Source organism: Pleurodeles waltl, chromosome 7 (genome assembly GCF_031143425.1).
Source record: "Pleurodeles waltl isolate 20211129_DDA chromosome 7, aPleWal1.hap1.20221129, whole genome shotgun sequence".
NCBI classification, from domain to species: Eukaryota; Metazoa; Chordata; class Amphibia; order Caudata; family Salamandridae; genus Pleurodeles; species Pleurodeles waltl.
The window spans coordinates 738,742,099-738,763,297 of record NC_090446.1 but is presented as its reverse complement, the minus strand read 5'-3'; the positions used below and the strand labels follow the sequence as shown (position 1 = coordinate 738,763,297).

General features: G+C 42.0%; 1 protein-coding gene across 1 annotated transcript in view; it reads left to right on the top strand.

Annotated features, from left to right (window-relative positions):
- The window catches only part of SPOCK1 (SPARC (osteonectin), cwcv and kazal like domains proteoglycan 1), a 1,898,920-nt gene that overhangs the window by 1,759,666 nt on the left and 118,055 nt on the right, over positions 1-21,199 (top strand). Inside the window, exon 7 of the mRNA XM_069199218.1 lies at positions 1,619-1,738. Coding sequence (XP_069055319.1) covers positions 1,619-1,738 — 120 coding nt within the window. The remainder of the gene's footprint in view (positions 1-1,618; positions 1,739-21,199) is intronic.

Sequence of the window (21,199 nt, the reverse complement as noted above, 5' to 3'; positions counted from 1 at the left end):
CAATTTTGACTTCATTTAATTTGTATTAGCACACCACTTTTCCCTTCGCTGTCACTTTGAGCACCTTTGCCGATTATTGACTCAGACTCATCATATTTTCTTACATAAAAAATACATAAACTCAGAAACACTTATGCGTTGTTTTTATTGTGTTCCCTAAAATATTATTATTGTTGTACTTGTTTTGAAACCCGGACCCGTGTAGTTTCGTTTTTCACCCTTCCTTCTTTTCGTAGAAGGTTTCCTCGCAGCACATTTGTTTATTGTTGTATGTTTCTGATTTGAGTGAAGAGCATGCAGCAGCGAATCGAATTCAAAACTCTTTGCCTAGTATCAGGCCTTCTGTGAGCAAGGGGCTATGTGAATATTCCTTTCCGTTTTCTGTGATCTAACTGATGCCTTGTATCCATAGTCGAACATTTTAGACGTAATACAATTTGGAGTAGGCCTTTCTTTGACACTACCCCACAACTTTGGGATAGCTTTCCTGCTACGATTTGACAAAGTGAAAGTATGCAAGGCATTGTGAGAAGCTTAAGCCCTGCATTTTTGCTGATAGGCTGTGTTCATAAGTCTTTCTGCTTTTCTTGCTCAATCCTAGTGCTAAGGTGCTTTGAGATCTAGGTGTGGCTACATCACTTACTCAGGCCCACCGCACATGTACATGGTAAACTCTCAGGTCGCCATCCTAAAATATTGGGCCATTCTAATGACATCACCACAGACACAACTTGCCAGAGCAGCAGGATACATGAAAACAGAGAAGATATCACAGATTGGCCAAGTGATAGTGTGAGCATAGCCACAGTCCATCTAGAAAACTGTGGGGCACTCACAGCTCTCTGCTGCCAGGAGCATTTCTCATATTGCTTCAACATAACAAAACAATTCTCCGTTTGAAATAAATATATAAATAGCCAGCCAACGTCTAGGAAAAGCAATGGAATATGGAAGCTTCAAGCAAACACTTATGAGAAAAGGTTGAAATTGTCTTTTGTCAATCCCAAAGGAGCAAATAATTTCATCAACCAGTTCAAACTGTGAAGTGCATTTTGAAATAATATTTGACTAGGTAAACCGTCTTCGGATTTACAGTTCTGGCCTTTATAGAAGTAAATTCTCACAAAAACATGAATGGCACCATCGTCTTCTTGTGTTAGTTGTACCCCAGGGGGCCTGTTTAAGAATTTTGTGTTAACTGAAAACCGTCTTATTTCTGCTGACCTTCTAAGTACCGAGTAGAATCGAGCAGCTGCCGCACAATTTCCGGGCGGAGGAAAATCAGCCCTTTTGAGGCAAAGGTCGTTTCTTGCACTTTCAGTTTGCAATTGCGACTGAGTTACTTTAACATATTAAGAAATAATTGGAATATAGACTACAATAATATTGTGAACAGTAGTGATAGTTAAGAGTGAACCCTGCATCCTTCTCAGATTTCAACCAGACTAACGTGTGCCTTTTCTTTAAATCAGTCTAATTAAAGTTTATTAATCCACCACAAATGTGCCACAGGTCTCATTAAAGCTGCCACACATTGCACCAGTATTCAGTATTATATTCAATGCAAATGTTGGTTTATGGCTATGACTTTAAACTTCCTTTTTGTAATACTTTCTAGCACTTTGCACAGACAAGGACTTGAGAAATCTCGCATCACGACTAAAAGACTGGTTTGGAGCCCTTCACGAGGATGCCAATCGACTCATCAAGCCCACAAGCACGGACGGAAACCAAGGCAGTAAGGAACTCATTTTATATTCTGATAAAAAACCACAAACTGCAGTAGACAGCGCCGTAGCTGGGATGAATGCACGAGAAACATGTATTAAAAAGAACCAACAATGTAGTCGAAGGGGGAACTTGCTATTAACGCGTGTGGAAAACACTCAAGCTTTACAAATACTAATGAGTTCTGAGCCTACTCCACGCAAGGGCAAGTACACTGCTTCCACAGGGATTGTGGTTTAGGCTTCACTAGCCATGGTTGAATGTCAGTGACAGTTTAATCGCAAATAGCCCCATTAAAAAAGGATGCTTTTTTAAATTGTTCTTGTTCAGGTTTCTTGGTTTTATGCATACACTCTGATATTTCTGCGAATTAAATCTGGAACAGCCGAAACAAACTGGTTTCAGTCGTGCATCTGATGAGAAAACAAATTGATTTGCCTTTTGATTTATCATCGTACTAGCATAGGCATACAACCAGGTTTTTTTCTACTTTTAATCATTATTTAGGAGTCGAAAAGTGTCCGGTGTACCTCTGGTTTCCTGGTGCATACTTGTCACCTTTAGAACATGCTTCACTATGTTTTGTTTCCGATCAAAAATATTCCATTTAAACAAACTTTATCCCTTGCGCCCTTACAAATCATAAATCTGTGTAGCTCTTTCCAACAATAATTGGTCTAGTGATACCAACTTAAAGTGGGCGTAAATGTGTGTGCAATAATTGTATTGACATTGACAATCTTGGTTAAAATCAACAAAGAAATGACTTTGTGTGCGTTGCATAAATCGGCAGTAACTCCCCGGTGGCTCTCCCTTCGGTACTCCTCGGGTTATCTACCTTCAATTCCTCTACCAGGTCAGCAGACACACTGCAGATCCTGGGAACCTTAGGTTCATTGCTTAGCATTAGTCCACGAAGATTATAGAAAGTGTATCTTTCCCCAAAATAATCAAGGCGTCCAATGCTGTGTTTTAATTTCGAAAACAGAAAACGTTTGCATAATCTAATCTTCACTATGCTAAAACTCTTTCAAGGTGAATAATGCACAATATTTTATTACGCTACCCCCACCAACTAAAAGTACACAATACCCAGTCCTGATTGAGACAGAACAGCAGTATAAATGTAGATACAGAAGCAATGTAATCTAGGTGAGTTGGGTAAGATTTGTGGGGCTCACAGTTGTCTGCCATGTTCCTAGATCCATAGTTTCACCAACACCCTGTGGTCATGCCAATTCATCATATTTTCCATGGTCAGCTCAACATGATGATGGTATTCTTGATTCCATAACTGATAAGTTATCTGATCTCCCAAGTTCTGAGCTGAGGTATTAAACCTGACTTTCTCACTCCAATAAATTAGGAAACATTCCATTAGCCACACAGGAAATGACCCTTCACTGTGGGCTAGCCTCATAGTGTTGCTGTACGACTGACGATCGGTCGTACCTCATTTAAATGCAAATGGTGGCTCGTCAATAGGGACATCTCCAGCTTCTCTTAATGACCTTATTGATCTGGTTACATAAGACAGTATATGGAGTATCTGGGATCATAGTAGCTACCTCATTTTCACTCTTGGTTCTAACAATGGTTGTTTGTCATTGTTAAGGGCTCCCTGAAAGGCTTTCTGGATGATCTTTTTGGCAAAAGCTTGTGTCCTAAGTCTGAAGGCCTCCTGCTTGGTTAATATCCTCACTAGTGGTACTACACTTTGTCCTAAACGTCAACAGCATCCCTGTGAGGAAGATAAATTAGAGTATGCTAGATAAGGCAAGAAACAGAATGTGTGAAGCTTAAAAGATGTTGTTCATACCTGTGATAAAGAAACTAATAGACTGTGGTTTATCACAATGGCCCTTAATACAAAAGCTAGTACCAAAGAAAGTAAATGCTGCATAAATCATCACGTTTTCAACACTTTGCATTCGCTACCTTTAAAATATCGATATCTACCTGACATCCAGAACAGTTCAATATTTCCGTTAGTGCTTGGAATTGCATAAGTAGATTTCATTTTACTTACACACTTTCAGATTGCCCTAAAGAAAGGGGCCAGCAAAAGATACTGACGGATCTGTAGGAATGCATTCTTACTTTTTGCCTGAGAGGAAGATCTAATAGAGCTCAAGAAAATGTTTCCGCAGTTCCAGAGAGACAACCTGGCTACCACTGCTAGAAAATGATTGCTCTATCTGGGTACCATAGTTTACCCAGGCTACTAATTTGTAAGTGGCAAGGTACGGATTCTACAGGCACAGGGCCAGTCTATATTGAACTGGGAACCCCCCAAAACATAGTCCCAATTTAGAGCTCAGTGGGCAGCACAGGAATATTCTGACATCTTCTAATACTGTGATAGCACTTCAGGCCATACTAACTGCAGATAAGTAGTTCAAGGGAGTTCTTCGGACCTGTCAATCTCCGAAGGTTACATAGACCTTGAAAGAGGCCATCTGTGCAGTACTGTGGTGAAGGACTAGACTACAGTAAGGAATTGATAGTGTAGACTGATGCATCCGAATATGGAAGTAGAGCAATCTTAGTATAACTCAATGATAATGTTGAATTCTGACATATATTCTTTTATTAATGTGAGCTTTTGCCGAGAGGAAAGAGCCAATTAGAAGTATTCTTTCCTTGATCTTTGCACCAACGTTAGTTCCCTCAAAGCAAAGCTTGACCTAGGCCTTCATTGCTAAAGGATGAGATAAGCTATTTATAAGGAGACCTCTGTGAGTCTTTCTTAGCACGAGGTTGTGGAAGAACAGCTTTATCACATACAGTGGCGTAGCGTGGGTTGTCAGCACCCGGGGCAAGGCAAGTAATTTGCGCCCCCTAACCCGGGGCAAGGCAAGTAATTTGCGCCCCCTAACCCGTGGATTTAGTCTCTTCCAAGATGTTGCGCCCGGTGCGGCCGGCCCCTCCTGCACCCCCCACGCTACGCCACTGATCACATATAACACTCTCTAACCAGACACACATCTTTCCCAAACCATCAGTATTTCTCACATTGGCACGCTCACAGGAAGCCCTGTGCTTATCGTACAGTGCCTAAGATCACAAGAGTTTTGTGTTTAAGGACCGTCCATTTTGAACGTAGAAACTTCTTCTGTCCAGTAAAGAACGAGTTCAGGGTTTTACTATTACAGAGCCATTCACCATCATCCTTCTCATCCTGGCTTACTTTGGGCCTCATTCTGACTCTGCCGCCCGCCAAAGTACCGCCGTCAGAATACCGCTGCGCGGTCAATAGACCGCCGCGGTAATTCTGAGTTTCCCGCTGGGCTGGCGGGCGACCGCCAGTAGGCCGCCCGCCAGCCCAGCGGGAAACACCCTTCCACGAGGATGCCGGCTCCGAATGGAGCCGGCGGAGTGGAAAGGGTGCGACGGGTGCAGTTGCACCCGTCGCGATTTTCAGTGTCTGCTATGCAGACACTGAAAACCTTGGTGGGGCCCTGTTAGGGGGCCCCTGCAGTGCCCATGCCATTGGCATGGGCACTGCAGGGGCCCCCAGGGGCCCCACAACACCCGTTACCGCCAACTAGGTTCTGGCGGTCAAAACCGCCAGAACCAGGCTGGCGGTAAGGGGGTCGGAATCCCCATGGCGGCACTGCCTGCAGTGCCGCCATGGAGGATTCCTCAGGCCAGGGGAAAACCGGTAGGAAACCGACGGTTTCCCTTTTCTGACCGCGGCTTTACCGCCGCGGTCAGAATAGGCCTGGATGCACCGCCAGCCTGTTGGCGGTGCATCCGCGGTCCCCGGCCCTGGCGGTCCATGACCGCCAGGGTCGTAATGACCCCCTTTGTGTCAGAACATCCCTGTCCTGCCTTTTGCAGAGCATGACACCCCCACCCCCTTTGAGGGTGCACCCTCTGACTCCATCATCTTGGCATGGCCCTGGACTGCCCTTTGGCCCTTCTTTACCTCCCCAAAATCATCCCTTGCCCAGCATTTAGTGATTCAAGGGCAGGGGAGCCTCTGCTTTCTTCCAGGATGGTGCATGCTCATGGAAACAAGCACCACCAAGGCTATTGAAGGGGGCTCTTCTTTTTTCTGTTATATAAGATACCATACAAGGATTCTGTATTAAAGTGTGAGGAAGGCGGCAAAGATGGTGCATACCGGTGTAAGTGCGACAGTAGAAGCATTTAATCGAGTTACACATTTTCTACAAACTAAACCATTTCTTTGAGCCCCTGATGTATTTTTTGTGCATGCTGTTTCTCTTTCCATTCTGTACTACCTTAGAAGTGAACACTTACACTGCAGGCATGCAGTAAAATGGACTTTTATCTTAATTTGCATATTACAGATAATAGTATGAATCACAAAATGTAATGGCCATTAATGTACACGTATTTATTGTTAAGTATTAACTGATTTTCTTTTGTACTGCTACTGGAATACGTTCTCCTGGGAGGTTAAAAACGAAAAAAACGTATGCTTATTATAATTGGGACATTTATGGATATTTACTTATTTGTTTCTGTGGTGGCATTCTGCTTCCCCGTCCCGACAATCTCAAATTGTCTTTGCACAACAGCCCAATTGAAGTCCCTAATTGTATATAGTATTTGTTAGAATTGGGGTCTTTGGTTGGCAGTCCGGTTACCCCCTGTCCAAGCAAGGACCCTCACTCTAGTCAGGGTAAAGGAGAATCACACTCAGTTAACCCCGCACACCCCTTTGTTATCTTGGCACGAGCAGGCAGGCTTAACTCAGAGACAATGTGTTAAATATTTGCACAAACACACACAGTAATAGAGTGAACCACTACATTATGACACAACACATGTTTAGAAAAACAGTAAATATTTTATCTAAATAAACAAGACTAAATATGATAAAAATCCACAATATACAGTTAAAAATACAAATTTAGCACTTAAAAGCACAAAAACAGCGCCTTGAGGCACAACTATTGCAAGTTGCTATTATGCGGCATCATGACGGAGTCGTTTCCTACCAGGCAACACCTATGGCGCTGTTTACAGAGTCATTCGACCCCCAGCTACAGTACCTTAAGAAACAAGTAGAAAACAGGCTTGTGCACGGAGTCGGGGAGAGCGGCTTCGCTGGGTCCAATGCGGCGTCGGTTCTGGTGCCCAGGGTCAGAAGGACTGCGCATCGCGCAGCGGCGTCAGGTCCTCACTACAGGGCGGTGGAGATGAAGCAGTGTCAGAAGCAAAGTTGGTCCCTTGGTTCTCGCAGATGTGAAGTCCGGTGGAGTCAGGATGCTGCGGGGCGACCTCACGGGGTCACAATGATGTCACAGGGCTGCAGGGGTTGCAAAGGCGTCAGATCGTCACGGACGTTGGACTTACGACACTCCAGTGTCCGCAAAGTCGGGCAGGATCAGCAGCTGCAGCAACGCGAGGCCTACAGCGGTGTCGGACTTCTATGAGGTCCATGGCCTCGGGGCAGGTGGGGTTGCGGTTCCAGGGCAGCGGCTTCAGCTCTCAGGGTCATCAGATTTGTCGCACTCAGCAAGGTCCACGTCCTCGGGGCAAGCGGCATCGCAGTTCCGGGCAGCAGAGTCTTTTGCAAAGTTACTTGGCATCGTCCTGCATTGTTAGACTGTTTTTTTCTCCAGGAATTCACTTCCAGGGGTCCAGAAACTGGAATGGCACCCAAGCTAGAGTCCACAGCAAGTAGACTCAGGTCTGGTTGGTGAAGCCTTTGCTGTTCCTGAGGCTTCAAAACAGGAGGCAAGCTCTACTCCAAGCCCTTGGAGTCACTTCTCAAGCAGAAATACAACAAAGTCCAGTCTTTATCCCCCGGCACAGGCAGAAGCAGCAACTGCAGGATAGCCCAACACAGCACAGTCACAGGCCAGGGCAGAACTTCTCCTCAGCTCTTCTCCAGGCAGAGATTCCTATTGAATCCTTGAATCCTTGAAGTAATCTAAAGTCTGGTGTTTTGCCTTTGAAGTTGGCAAATTTCAAAGCAAAGTCTCAAGTGTCTGTAAGATCCTTTCTTGTCCAGGCCAGGCCCTAGCCACACACCAGGAGGTTGGAGACTGCCTTGTGTGAGGACAGGCACAGCCCATTCAGGTGTGAGTGACCAGTCCTCCCCTCCAGCCCAGATGACTCCTCAGGATATGCAGGCCACACCTGAGACCCCTCTGTGTCACTGTCTAGAGAGAGGTGCAAATAGCCCAACTGTCAAACTGACCCAGACAGTGAATCCCCAAGCGGTCAGAGTCACAGAATGGTTTAAGCAAGAAAATGCCTACTTTCTAAGTCACATTTTCAAACACACAATCTAAAAAAAACCACTTCACTAAAAGATGTATTTTTAAAATGTGAGCTCAGAGACCCTAAACTCAATATTTCTATCTACCCCCAAAGGGAATCTGAGATTTAATAACTTTTAAAGGCAGCCCTTCAAATAACCTATGAAAGAGATAGGCCTTGCAACAGTGAAAACCGAATTTGACAGTATTTCACTGTCAGGACATGTAAAAGACATAAGTACATGTCCCACCTTTTTCATACACTGCACCCTGCCCATGGGGCTACCTGGGGCCTACCTTAGGGGTGTCTTACATGCATAGAAAAGGGAAGGATTAGGCCTCGCAATTGGGTACACTTGCCAAGTCGAATTGGCAGTGCAAGACTGCACACACAGACGCTGCAGTGGCAGGTCTGAGACATGTTTACAGGGATACTTATGAGGGATGTACAATCAGTGCTGCAGGCCCACTAGTAGCATTTGGTTTACAGGCCCTGGGCACCTCTAGTGCATTGTACTAGGGTCTTACTATTAAAGCAAATATGCCAATCATTGAAAGGCAATCAAATTAATTAAAATTTTATACAGGAGCATGTGCGCTTTAGCACTGGATAGCAGTTGTAAAGTGCCCAGAGTAACAAAAACAGCAAAAACAGAGTCCAGCACACATCAACAACCTTGGAAACTGAGGCAAAAAGTTAGGGGAGACCATGCCAAGTCTAACAGCATTTTACTGCCTTTTCTTGGATTATCATTTCTGTCTCTGATACAGTCTCTTATGAGATGCACGTTTATTCTGAACCATATGTATTTTGATTATGGGGCTGATTTTTGGGCTTGTTTTATTGTATGGAATGAGTAGACGGAAATAGTATATCAGTCTCAGACTGAAACACTCAGTATGTTCACTCTTACATAAAGAGACTAGTATGAAGGTGGTTTATTGCACTGTGTGGTCAGTATATTGACTTCTCCAAGACCTGATGTTGTGGCCAGGACACTGCTTAGGGCAGAACCGATCTCCTACGCTATTGGCACGCAGCACATAAAAGCAACCATTCCCTAAACTTGACGTGTAAAATTACTTGCCATGATAGTGACAAGGTGTTATTGTTCAAATTTCTAAGAATGGATTAGAATAGTAAAGTTTCCTGCTGAAGGTCGGACCAAGTTGAGATAATGGCCACGTTGATGTAATGGTAATGGTCATACCAATGTGATCATCTGTTGCTCTGATAATTTCCAGTGCTGTAACATATACTTCCAGGATGTTCAGTAATTCAAAATGTGACTAGAGGAATGAGCAGATTAAAAAAAACACATGGTCAGGCAGAGGTGATTTTTGATGCCCATTACTGATTAATTTGAGTAAAGCAGATCTTCAAGGCCATGCAACATGGATAACTATTTTCGCCAAGGTTGGCAGACAATTGTTATGCAGCATTATCACATGCACCTGAAAGCACTGTACATCAGCGGGGTCCAGAAAATTGATCAGAATTATATGAATGAGCATGACAATAACATTCAGGATATGCACATGAAAACATGTGGCATTATGTCTACAAATGGAAAACAGATACTGTAGTGGGTTAGTTGTGAAGTAATTGAGAATCTAAAGACCTATGAACAGCTTTATATTGTGGTAGATAAGATACCTGATTGGAAAACATTTATCTAGGTTTAATAGGAGGAGCACTGTTAATGAACAGCCCTAAAAATGTTAGTCTAAAAGAGTGGTGACTGATTTTGGGCCTCATAAGTGACATGCATTACATGAAGGTTCAGTCAGCTATTATAGTATAGGTCTCCACTTTGTTTTCCAGAGGCTCTTTGATAGGCTGATTTAGGAAAGCGTATGTTATTTATATTTGTTTATGGGTGAGCCCTCCAGCAAACTGAGCAAACCACTTGTATATATTTGCCTTTGAAATGCTCATATTCCCCCTTTGTCATGTTTCACATCTGTGTATTTTTTTATTTACGCCTCTCTGTATTGCATTATACAAGATTATTAATATCGGGCAACATTTATGGGCAGCTTCTGAGAACAAGTATTTCATTCATGGGGGGAGAAATTCTCCTGAAAAAGGAAATTTGGTCCATAAGCTTTAAGCAACATTAGTAATCTCTTGTAGAAATCCACATCATGTTCAATGGCATCTTTTAAACTTCCATAGTATGTCTTTCACATATCATTCAAGGTGTGGCATTGCTTAATCGCAAAATAAATATAAATGGAAGTGAGCTATGTAAGCAGTTAATATTATCTTCATTTTGAGGTCCTTGTCCCTTAGAGGGAAGTCCTTTCTGATCCAATTTGTTTGGTATCCTGAAAGTTTGCTGGAATTATGGGTTTGTTTCTGAACTTGCTAGAGCTATTTTAGAGGATCTGTAATCTTAACAATAGCCATAGGCATACAACAACATCTTGTTTCTCTTAGCGATAATAAGTACTTCAACAATGTCCGCCCCTTACATCCTTTGCAAGCCATTTGCTCCAAAGTGATGTTAGGCAGGAATGCAAAGGACAGGACAAGGTGTTTGGACGTCACTGTCCCTCTGTCACTACAAATAAAAAGGCTGTGAGATGTGTTTTCAGTGTTAAGCTCTGCCTTTGATGAGGCATAGAGGGTCATAATCCAGAAAATGGAGTGACTAGTGAGGCTGAGACTTCAGTGTGTGATGGACATAGGGTTGTTTCCATCACACCAAAATTGTTCTTGAACTCAATAAATATGAAGGATGGGTTACCTTCCAGTTGGAGGGTTTTTGTTTGATAAACCTCATAAAGCATGCATGGTCTCTTGAAGCCTTTTAAGGGTTAAACTCATCTTCATCTGTGTGTGTGCTATTCCATGTGTATAATTATATGGTATTGGCAATCACTGTAGTAAGCAATTTAATTTGTACTCTAACTTACATCAGGGTCTGCTGGTATTTTAATAAATAGAATTTCAGGGGATCAAGGATTAGAGCAATTGCTGTAGCAAAAGTGCAGAATGGTATGGCTTGGAACCAGCTTCAAGATGATATTGATATTATTGTTACATTTACTTAAAGTGTTTCTTCAGAGTGCATGCATGATATGCTTTTATGGTGCTAAATCTGAGTCAACCTCTGGTGTCCCCCTGGACAGGCTCAAGCCACCCGACTCGACTTCCTCCTGTAACACCAACCACCCAACAAACCTCCCACTGATACTTTCTCCCAGGCAGAAAATATCAGTGTTTTTTCTCCCCGTATTAGGGGGAAACCACACATAGAAGGCCCTGGTATCTCTAGGACTGTGAGGTTATTCCCCATTCCTAGGATAAAACTCATAATTGATGTTTTTTAGTGCAGGGATATAGGTGAAACTGGGTACTCCAGCCCTCCAATATCACCTCACACAATAACGGCACACTTGTAATCAGGGCCTGACTTTTGTGATACAGTTGGTCTATTGTGGGTGGCCAATCGTGGAGGTAAAAAAGTTCTGTAGTCCTGAACATTTCAACATTCCGTGCATAGCATTATGCATTTAGAATTATATAACACTGAATGTAATGCTTCTTGACTGTATGCAGCATTGGAAATAAGGAGAAAGGTCCTCTGCAGGACACAGTCCTCTGTGGCCACCTGGGCCCTCTTAGAATCAGGAGTCAGCATGCTTTTTGTGCTCCAGAACAAGCCAGAGATGAGCCATGCTATTAGAACCTTTCAGAGAACTTCCAGTAGCTGGGAGCCAACAGGAGTCAAACTGACGGAGTCCATGTCTTCCAGTCAGAGTCAGGTGTCTTTTCTCTTCCAACAAGGCCACCATTTTCAGGTCTTCTTAGGTCAAGAAATGTCCTAGGATTGTGGTGGTTGAGGCATCGGACTTATCCAGTGCACTAGTCAGTGTTCTGCCACCTACTCCTAGCTATTGTCTCACAGTTACCATCCTTTAGCAGCACCTCGTATTTGCCTTACTGTAAAATTACTCAGGTTCCCGAGTTTCAGTGTGGCAACACACGTCTGCCACCAAATAAGTCTGTCTTCACCTCCTTGGCCAGTCGCCTATTTAGATGAGCTTTTCTCCCAAGTGACAGGGTCCAAAATGGTTCTATAGTCCTCTTTGACTGGGGCCTCATTGTTTATGAGAGTCCTGCAAATAAATAGGAAAAGCCTTCTATTGCATCTCTAAGCGATATGCCATAGTTCTAAGTCAGTTCTTTTTTTCTGCAAATGGTCCTGTCTATTCCCAGACAGCAAAACCTTGATACATAGTTAGACGTTAACACCACCCTGTCCTTCCTTGGGTTTAAAGGAAAACCGTTATCTCCTGAGCCAGAGTTGGTAACTTTCCCTGCCAAGGATGTGTATTCTAGCACTGGGGGATGATGTTTTTGGTTATGAGTCAGTTTTGGCTCAAGTAGCCTAATGTACATTTTCCTAAAGTTATGTTTATACTCAGGTTTGCAAATTTGACTTCACAATAAAATTAGAACTTGAAATTAGGTAGAAAATAACTTTGAAGAATTGTTCTAGCATTTTCCTGGGCAGAGATATAAAAAATATTTTATTCACAGGTACGCCTGTCATATTGAAAATGTAGTTGGACCTACACAGTGATATAGCTTTTAGTGCTTCAGTCACAGTGAGGTCACAGTCTTTAAATATATAGGGCTCAAATAACAAACTGCAATTTGTAGTACATAATGTATTACAATAGCAGTATTACTTACTACAAAATAGAATTCACAAACGTACAATTGGAAATCTCCATCTCTCCTAATGTTTCTTTGGGGAGCTTTTCATGCCTGCCAGTTTACTACTTAGTTGTAAATGTGGGAGGGGCAAGTAGTAGTAAATATACTCCAATCAAGCTTTAAAGATCCATTTGTTTATGAAGCAGTTTATTGTATTGGTGATCATCATTTTGGAACTTATTAGCAATGCCATTGGGTTCAGATAACATTACTTTACAGCCTTGCATTGATCTGTCCAGCAACTTGTTACCAACAGGACATGAAGTCAAATATTCAGGAAGATCAGATACTTTGATGAAATGTGTTGGTAGTGAAAAATATCCCACCATTAAGTAAAAACAGCTTGGACAACCCCTCATTCTTCTTTGGCTGATAAGTGGAGCCTTCTGTTCTGCAATGTTTAACTAGTTCACCATGACAAGACTTTCATCTGCCCAACCTTTTTCTTCATGGACCTTTGAGAAGGTGGCATGCAAAAGTAGTCCAGGGTCTACTGGCAATGCTTCAGCCACATGTGCTCCGTCAAAACGTCACTCCAAGTGCAGCCCCATTGCTGTAGGTGTAACCTAATATTGTGCTCAATCTGGCTGATACTGGAAGCAATTAAACAATTGTCACCAGCACATTTTATTTCAGGTAATTGCTTCTGTGACTTCCCTTTCCAATTACACATGTGCTAAATTATAGGGTTGTGAAGAGGATATTTTCCCAACTTCCTGACATGCATCATGTAGTAACTTGCCTAAAAGCTTGGTTTGCCTAATATATTCAGGCCCGGTGCATAGTTTGAGCCATTTGTAGCCAGTAGGGACCACCAGCACTTAGTTTTCCTCATCAGATATTGACTGCAAGCAAGAGAAGGAAAACACACAAAGGGACAAATGTAAGAAGAGAAGAATGGAAAACAGCATTGCATAGGGAGAAAGCAGGGCCCTGCATGAGCCAGATAAAGGGGCAGGGATTGTCTGATAGTGGATGGAAAGCCATGAGGTCGATTCAAGACTAAATCCCATTGGTAGTAGGTGAACCAACATTTAAAAACACCATCTGTGGGTTTCTGAGCCAAGCTTTGGGGACCAGCACTTATTCTATTACAAACTAAGTACTGTTTAGACCTGATGAAATAATAGAGATGATGTTTGAGAGGTTATTTAATTTGGATAAAAAAGCCACAATCTGAAATCATGTTATCTCAACCCACTAAAGATATCTGAGGATTTTGGTTATCTATACTTAATTGGTCTGGGGTGTTTTAAGGGTTAATAACACCCTTGGAGAAACAAACTAACCACAGTATGCCGATGGCATTACCATTGCCCATGCTCATATCCTGCCCCTGCTTTCAAAGGCTCTCCTCGACTTTGTCTAAAATTATGAATACGAGTTCTGCCTATGCTTTATTCATCCATGATGTTTTCCTTGATTCTCTGTTTCCAGCTCTGTGGGTAGTCTCTACCACTTGTTTCCTTTCCAAAGAGAAATGATGTCAAAAAGAGGTCTTTTAATTTGGAAAGGGAGTGCATTTACAAAGTCACACCCTGGTTAGGTCACAACAAAGGTTTGAGACAAACAACGTTGAAACACCTGGTAACTGTGGTACAAGCAACAATCAAATCCTTAGAGAAATGTGAGTTATATTCAAGCACTACTAACAATCCTAAAGTAGAGAAAACAACAGAATACAATTCCCAAGCCAAATAAGAAGAACAGGGAAACGTTTAATGAGCCAAAAGACATCTAAACAATTAACATTGGGTAACAGGAACCAGAGATATAAATCTTTGAAGGTTTATGGCAAAAAGCACCATCTTGCAGGACCTAGGCATAGATTTAGGCATACAGTGAAGGAGCAGAGCTCAACACCAGCAAATGGACTTAAAAGTAAATGAAATGTGCCAATCAGGTGTAGACCAGTTTTACTATGTTTTGGGGAGCAAGTACAAGCACCTTAGCACTAGTTAGCAGTGGTAAAGTGCACAGGGACATAGTGCCAGCAAAAACAAATTCAGAAAACAAGAGGCGTGAAGGCAAAATTGTTGGGGGAGTACCCTGCCACGGATGTCATGTCTAACACTAACCTTACATGTTCAATGTGATTAAAAACAGGGAAACAGCAGACACTCCAGTAGGATGGAGAAGAAGGCCAGTAGATCACGAAGGAACTGACATTAACACGGAATCAGAAGGAAGACCAGCACACCAGAATGGATATCAATCTACACTGGAAAAGGAATCACAAGAACACTGAACACATCTCCACCCACGACTATACTGAGCAACACTCTTAGTTTGACTAAGCTGTGCATTTATGAAATGCCTATGTTTTGCATACATAAAATGAACACTGACCTCCTTATTAGGATCTGGACATACTATGATAATCTGTTGCAAATTGAGCACATGCTCCCTTTTATCATTCCCAAGCACAATCCATAGTACCCACCTTGGGGAATGAATGTCTTCAGACCCAGCCTGTTCTCTGATTTTAGTTATTCTTTGTCCTCTTCCCACTGCTGCCTCTAAATCCCCTTAATCTACCTACCAACCTGGATGTTGCTTCTCAACAATGCTGCCTGCTCCACCCATACCACTCTGTCTTTCCCCTCAACACTACCTCTTCCTGTCCTAGGGATTTACCTCAGAGGAAGATGAAGGAATAGTAGAAGGATGTGACTTCCTATTATTAAGATCTGTTGAATATATTTTTGCTGATCCAATTACAAATCACAACATCACGTCCAAAACATGGCACTAACACCCTTTTATCATGCGCTATATGCCCAACCTCAAGCATGACTACTTATTCAGATAAATGTAAGCATACGCATTAACAGAGATAACATCAGAAACCTTCCTAAAGCTACTGTGAAACCACCCACAATCTTGAGCTTCATGAAAGATCATAAGACCTACACTTTCAGCGCCCCCCACTTGGATTACTCGTAACACACAAATTTATTAAATACACAGGCACGAGCCATACGAAGGTCTGCATGAAAGTTAATGTCTTTGTAGCCTTTACCAACTGGCCACGTATTGTCAAATGCTGCACTGTACAAAAAAGCATAAAATTAGAAAATATGCTACACACCTCAGGGACGGTGACGAAGATAGAAATCTGCTTGCACTGCATTATGAATGTATTAGGAGTTCATGAGCTGAGCTGTAGACCAACAGCATGCTTAAGTTTCTGTAAACCCATAGTGCAGCATGGTAAATGCAGATGGTGTGTAGCTGTCAGGCTCCATGGTTGGGATAGTTTGCAGGTACCAACAGAGTTGGGCTGTACATGTGGCACAGAGGAAAAACCCACAATAGGCTGAGGAGCCAGACATTGCATCATCGGTAAACAACCAATTTTCTTGAAGAAATGTATATAATTTGACCCTCAAAATCCTCCAGGAGATCGTCAGAACCACTCACTACATACAATCGGTGTATCATGGAGCTTGCATGAGCACATTGTCCAAGGCTGTTTTTGGCTCCCAGTCCACCACTAAGTACCTCTGTTTATGCTATAGCTCGAAGATAATCTTAAGAGTAAATCTGTGCAGTGCCCAAGGTCCTACAGTCTTCCTCTGCAGACAGGAAATGCAGTAAAGGTCAAGATCCAGCAGAACCTCATACTCAAGACAGGACCGTCTTAGCTGAATATTGTCTCTATTCTACAAGGAAACGGTGGTCTGCACTGTTCCTCTATTTTGCAGCTCAGGCAAGATGTACCTTTTAGAACTAACTTCTCTCCTTTGCAGCAGTAGAGCACTATTCAAAATTCAGATCATGCTTCCATTTCAGCATATTACCCCCATGCACTGACATTATTTGGTCACACTATTAGTACTAGTTAAATACACCATGTGTTGCTTGGTGTCTTCTCCACACCTTCACTGTTTCAGTCACCTGCATGCATGGGTATAGCAGCTTTCCAAGCTCCATGTGGTACCAAAGTAGGACCGCAGCTATCGTACACTGCTCTTTCCTCAACAGCCAAACGTGGAGCACAAGCATGCTTTCAGAAGTTATTTCTGATCACAGGTCTGGGCAACTCTAAACTCATTCACGTTAATTTACAACCAGCCCTACAGAAAGCAGGTCTAGTCTAAAGGTTAAATGGTATAACTTTAACGTGGGATTTATCAGCACATTTTCACAGAACCACCACACATTTGATCAGGGAAATCAGCATGGTCTCCCTTTTAAAGCCTCTGCAGTTGAAAGTTACATCATGGAGCCATGCCATTGAGCTAGGACTTCAACTTCTGCAGAAAAGAGGCTATCCATGAGGACCAGCAACCAATGTCATTACAGTTCATGAAACCACTTTACTAAACCCATCTATAATTTCGCAAATCTCCAAATAATGCTGCCAAGTCAAATGTGCACTGAAATTTTTATAGCACAATCACATAGAGGCTCAAGGATCTTTACTTATTAAACCTCAGAAGTCGTGAACTTTGTCTTGGTACTTTGTTTTTCAACATGTTAGCGGCATACACTGTATGCCTCTGCACTGTGATTAGAAGGATTGTGTTATATCGTACTAATGCTCTTTTCCTATGCACTTGTTTATGTTATGCTTTGTATTGTGTTCTGCATTCTATGGTCAACATTTCCATGGAATGCCGAAGGCACTGTTAGTTAGTGTGAGACATCCTGGTTTGTAGATGCTTTGCTGTGCTGCTTTAATGAACCTGTTCTTCTATCAAGACATTAACTTCATATTTGTAACAATGGTGATGAGCTGAAGGTTATATCCTGTGAACTTTGGCAGCACAGGAACAGAGTACCCCTTATTGCCCACAATTTTGGAAGTTGTCTGACGGCTGAATTTCAACCGGATCTCATCATTAATGTTCATTGGATGTGATGAACTGGTCAGGGTGTCTTTTTCATGTGGGCACTATTGGACTCATTGAGAGGTCTGAACAGTTTAAATATATACAAGTGGTACGATGCTTACTGCGAGCTACCAACAGTTTGTGTCATGAGACGCAGCTCCTGTACTGCGAGAAATCTCCGTTAGCTGACCCCGTCTGTTATGCATGTGAAGTGCTGCTTAGCTCCTACGTCCCTGCAACAGGCAAAAGCGACCTTGTCATCTCCCCGTGATCTCATCACGTTTTCACGTTCCTTCATTACCATATTTTTTTCGGCTGAAGTCGGATTATTGCCACAGCCTTGTGGTGTTGAGCTGAAGTCGAATTATCACCACAGTATTGTCAGGGACCACGTTTTAGGTCACAACAGTCAAATTTGATTTTATTGAGTTTGGGAGGCAGTAAGCGCTCCTACCACAGTTCATTTTGTTGAGGTATACTTTATTCACATAGTCAGTACCTTACTGACCTGTTATAAAAGTTTATGTGCAGATGACGTAAATGGGTTGGAATTAAATTACATATTGTAAGCAATATTATAGATATTTTTTTGGTTTTGGCTGAACATAGATGCTATGCAGTCTGATCCTCCAGCAAAATATTTGCAAAATAAAGGTGAACCTCCCATTCTATGGATAAGATGGAAGGAGGAGTTTATTACCTACAGGAAGGCAATAGGTGGGGAATCCATTGGGGTGGGGTGGAAAAAGAATATGTTCCTACATTACCTTGGTTCTGAAGGCCAAGTAGTTTTTAGAATGTTGCCCCAAGTCATGCCATCAGATGGCCAGGGAGAGATGGATGTGTGAAAAGAAGCCTTACTGAGAATGCAGTTGAGATTTAAAGATAACACAAGTATCTCTTGGAACCGGTTTAAATTTTACAAAAGAGCGCAAAAAGAAGGAGACTCCTGTGATGATGTTTTGACTGCACTAAGGGCATTATCTATGCATTGCAATTTTGCTCTTATGGCAGATAAAATGATCAGAGATCAATTTATAGTACATGTGAAAAATAAGAAAACTTAAGAGCAGTTATGGGTGATCCCAAGTTACAAAATGTGATCTCTACTGCAAAGGCGTTAGAGCAATCTGAGAAGTGGATGTCAACTGTAAAGAGCACTAGCATACATATGGAGAGTGCTGAGGATGTTTATGCTGTAAAACGCGCTGATGAACATCATACAGATACGTTTGCTGCCAATGGGACACAAGCGTACGATTCTGTTGGTGTTAGGAAATCAGAGTGAACAGAGAGACGCGGTGCATGTTATAGATGTGGTAGCAGTGGTCACATAGCTTCATATGCAGGGTATCGTGCCACCAACAAAGAATGCAAAAAGTGTGGATGATTGGGTAATTTTCACATGTTTGCAGAGACCTTAGGATACTTTTGCGTCAAACACAAGGCAAAGTATTGCACACTGTTGAAATGTGTGAAGCTAAGCTGGGGTGTGAATGTGGGAAATGTTCTGACAAGAGTAAAGGGATGTTTCTGTCTATTCAAGAATGGGAGGGAAGTCTAAATGAACATGTGGTTAAGAATCCCCCTAGATGTTTTTGTTAGTATATCAGGGGTGGAAATGGATCTCATGGCAGATTTGGGTTCTCCATGGACCATTACTACCAGGAAGTATTTCAAATGAGAAATTTTGTGAGGTTTTGGACACAATGTTTGCAACCTTCTGATATCACTGCTGAGAGTTTGTATGGCTCTACCATTGATATAGAATGATATGTGTGTGTAAATATAGAATTTAAAGGTAATTGCTCACAAATCAAACTTTATGTGGCTGCTAAAGGAGTGAGTGTGCTAGGGTGGAGAGATCAGTGGAAGTTAGGGATAATTTTGAAAACCTGTTGTATACTGTGTGATAATAAAGAGCAAGTGTCATTTGTTGAAAGGGCAATGGTGAAATATTGATAAAAAAGATTGTTTAAAACAAAGTTTTCAATGAGTATTTGTGGAATTTGAAAGATTTTGTGCACAAAATAATTTGAAAAATAACTATGTACCATTGAAGTAAAAGTTGAGAGGTGTGCCTATCAATGTAAGAGATGAGTTGAGAGATATGCCCAGTGAGTTAGTAAAAAATGGTATAATTGAGGAGATTGAGTCAGCCGTGTGGGTTCCTCCCATCAGTTTAGCTCGCAAGGCTGATCACAAATTGAGATTGTGTGTTGACTTGATGCTTTGAATTGAAATATGCTGAAGGGTGCAAACCTTTTTTCTAATCTACACTTTAGATCTGCATACCACACAAATTAAATTATATCTAGGAATCTAAGCAATTGTATTAATTTACTAGGATGCCTTTTGGTCTGGCATCTGTGGCCCCTGTGTTTTAAAGGGCTGTGTTCCAGATATGTAGAGATGTAAACAAGTATGTAAATTGTTTCCAAGATAACATTTTAATAATTTCAAGTAATGAAAAAGAGCACTTGCAACATATGACTGAAGTCTGCAGCAGGTTGGAAACCATGGTTTGACTCTCAAAGGACACAAATGTAAAATGTTTAAGACGTCTGTAAAGTATTTTGCTCACAGTCTTTCCGGTGATGGGGTAGTACCAAAAAAATCTAATTTAGAAGCTATTGTAAATGCATCTGCGCCCCTCAACAAGGAACAATTGCTTTCCTTTGCTGGTATGTGTGAATATTACAGCAGGTTCATGGAGAGTTGTGCCACTAAAATGGAGCCTCTTAGACAACTCTTGAGGCAAATGTTATTATGTATAGTCGGACTGGCAGCAGGTGGCACTTGAGATCCTAAAACAGGAAATTGTATGGAGTTGGTGGTGTTTTGTCTCCATAAAGTGGCAAGGAGGAGTGAAATGTTGCGTTCGCATCTCGCACTTTGAATGAGACAGAACACAGATAAACTGTGATTGTGTTTGGGCTATTGAACATTTCAGGAACTATTCATGGGGCAGCAAGTTTATTTTGAGAATGGATCCAAAGCCATCGGTTCATATCTTGTCCCATGGGGGAGGTTGGAAGTCTTCAGCTTGGATTGCCAGGCTCACCTCAAGGCTGCAGGAGTAAAGTTTTAGGACAGAATTTGTTCCAGGGAAGCAAAATGTTTTTCTCAGGCATTGTAACATCAAACATGTAACCACTGCATCATATGAACCACATGAAAATGGGCTAGTGGAGATATTTAACTGTGTGTTGCAAGGTTATGTAGTAGAGGCACATGGACATGCTGGTGATTGGAAGAGTACATTATGTTTGTACCGCACACCTCCCCACACCATCACTGAAATTAGTCTGTTCAAGTTGTTGTAAGGCAAAGATCCTGCTTCCAGTTTATGTCCTTGGGGGTTTAAAGAAAAGTAGGGAGGAGTAGAGGCAAATTGTGATGTGAAGGACGTAGTGGAAAAGTGAGAATGAGACAAAGTAAATTGAAGGAATGTTATGATGCCAATCGGAAGGCAAAGCCACATGAGATAAAGATTGGAGGCTGTGTGAAAATCCTAAGGCCGGGATTTATTAACAAACATTTGTCCACATTTGGAAAGGCTATGAAGTACTGAAGGTAATCAATAATTGTGGGATTACCCAAAATGGAAAAGTATGGAATGTAAAAAGAGTACCCAAAATTTACAGGAGCTAGAGTTG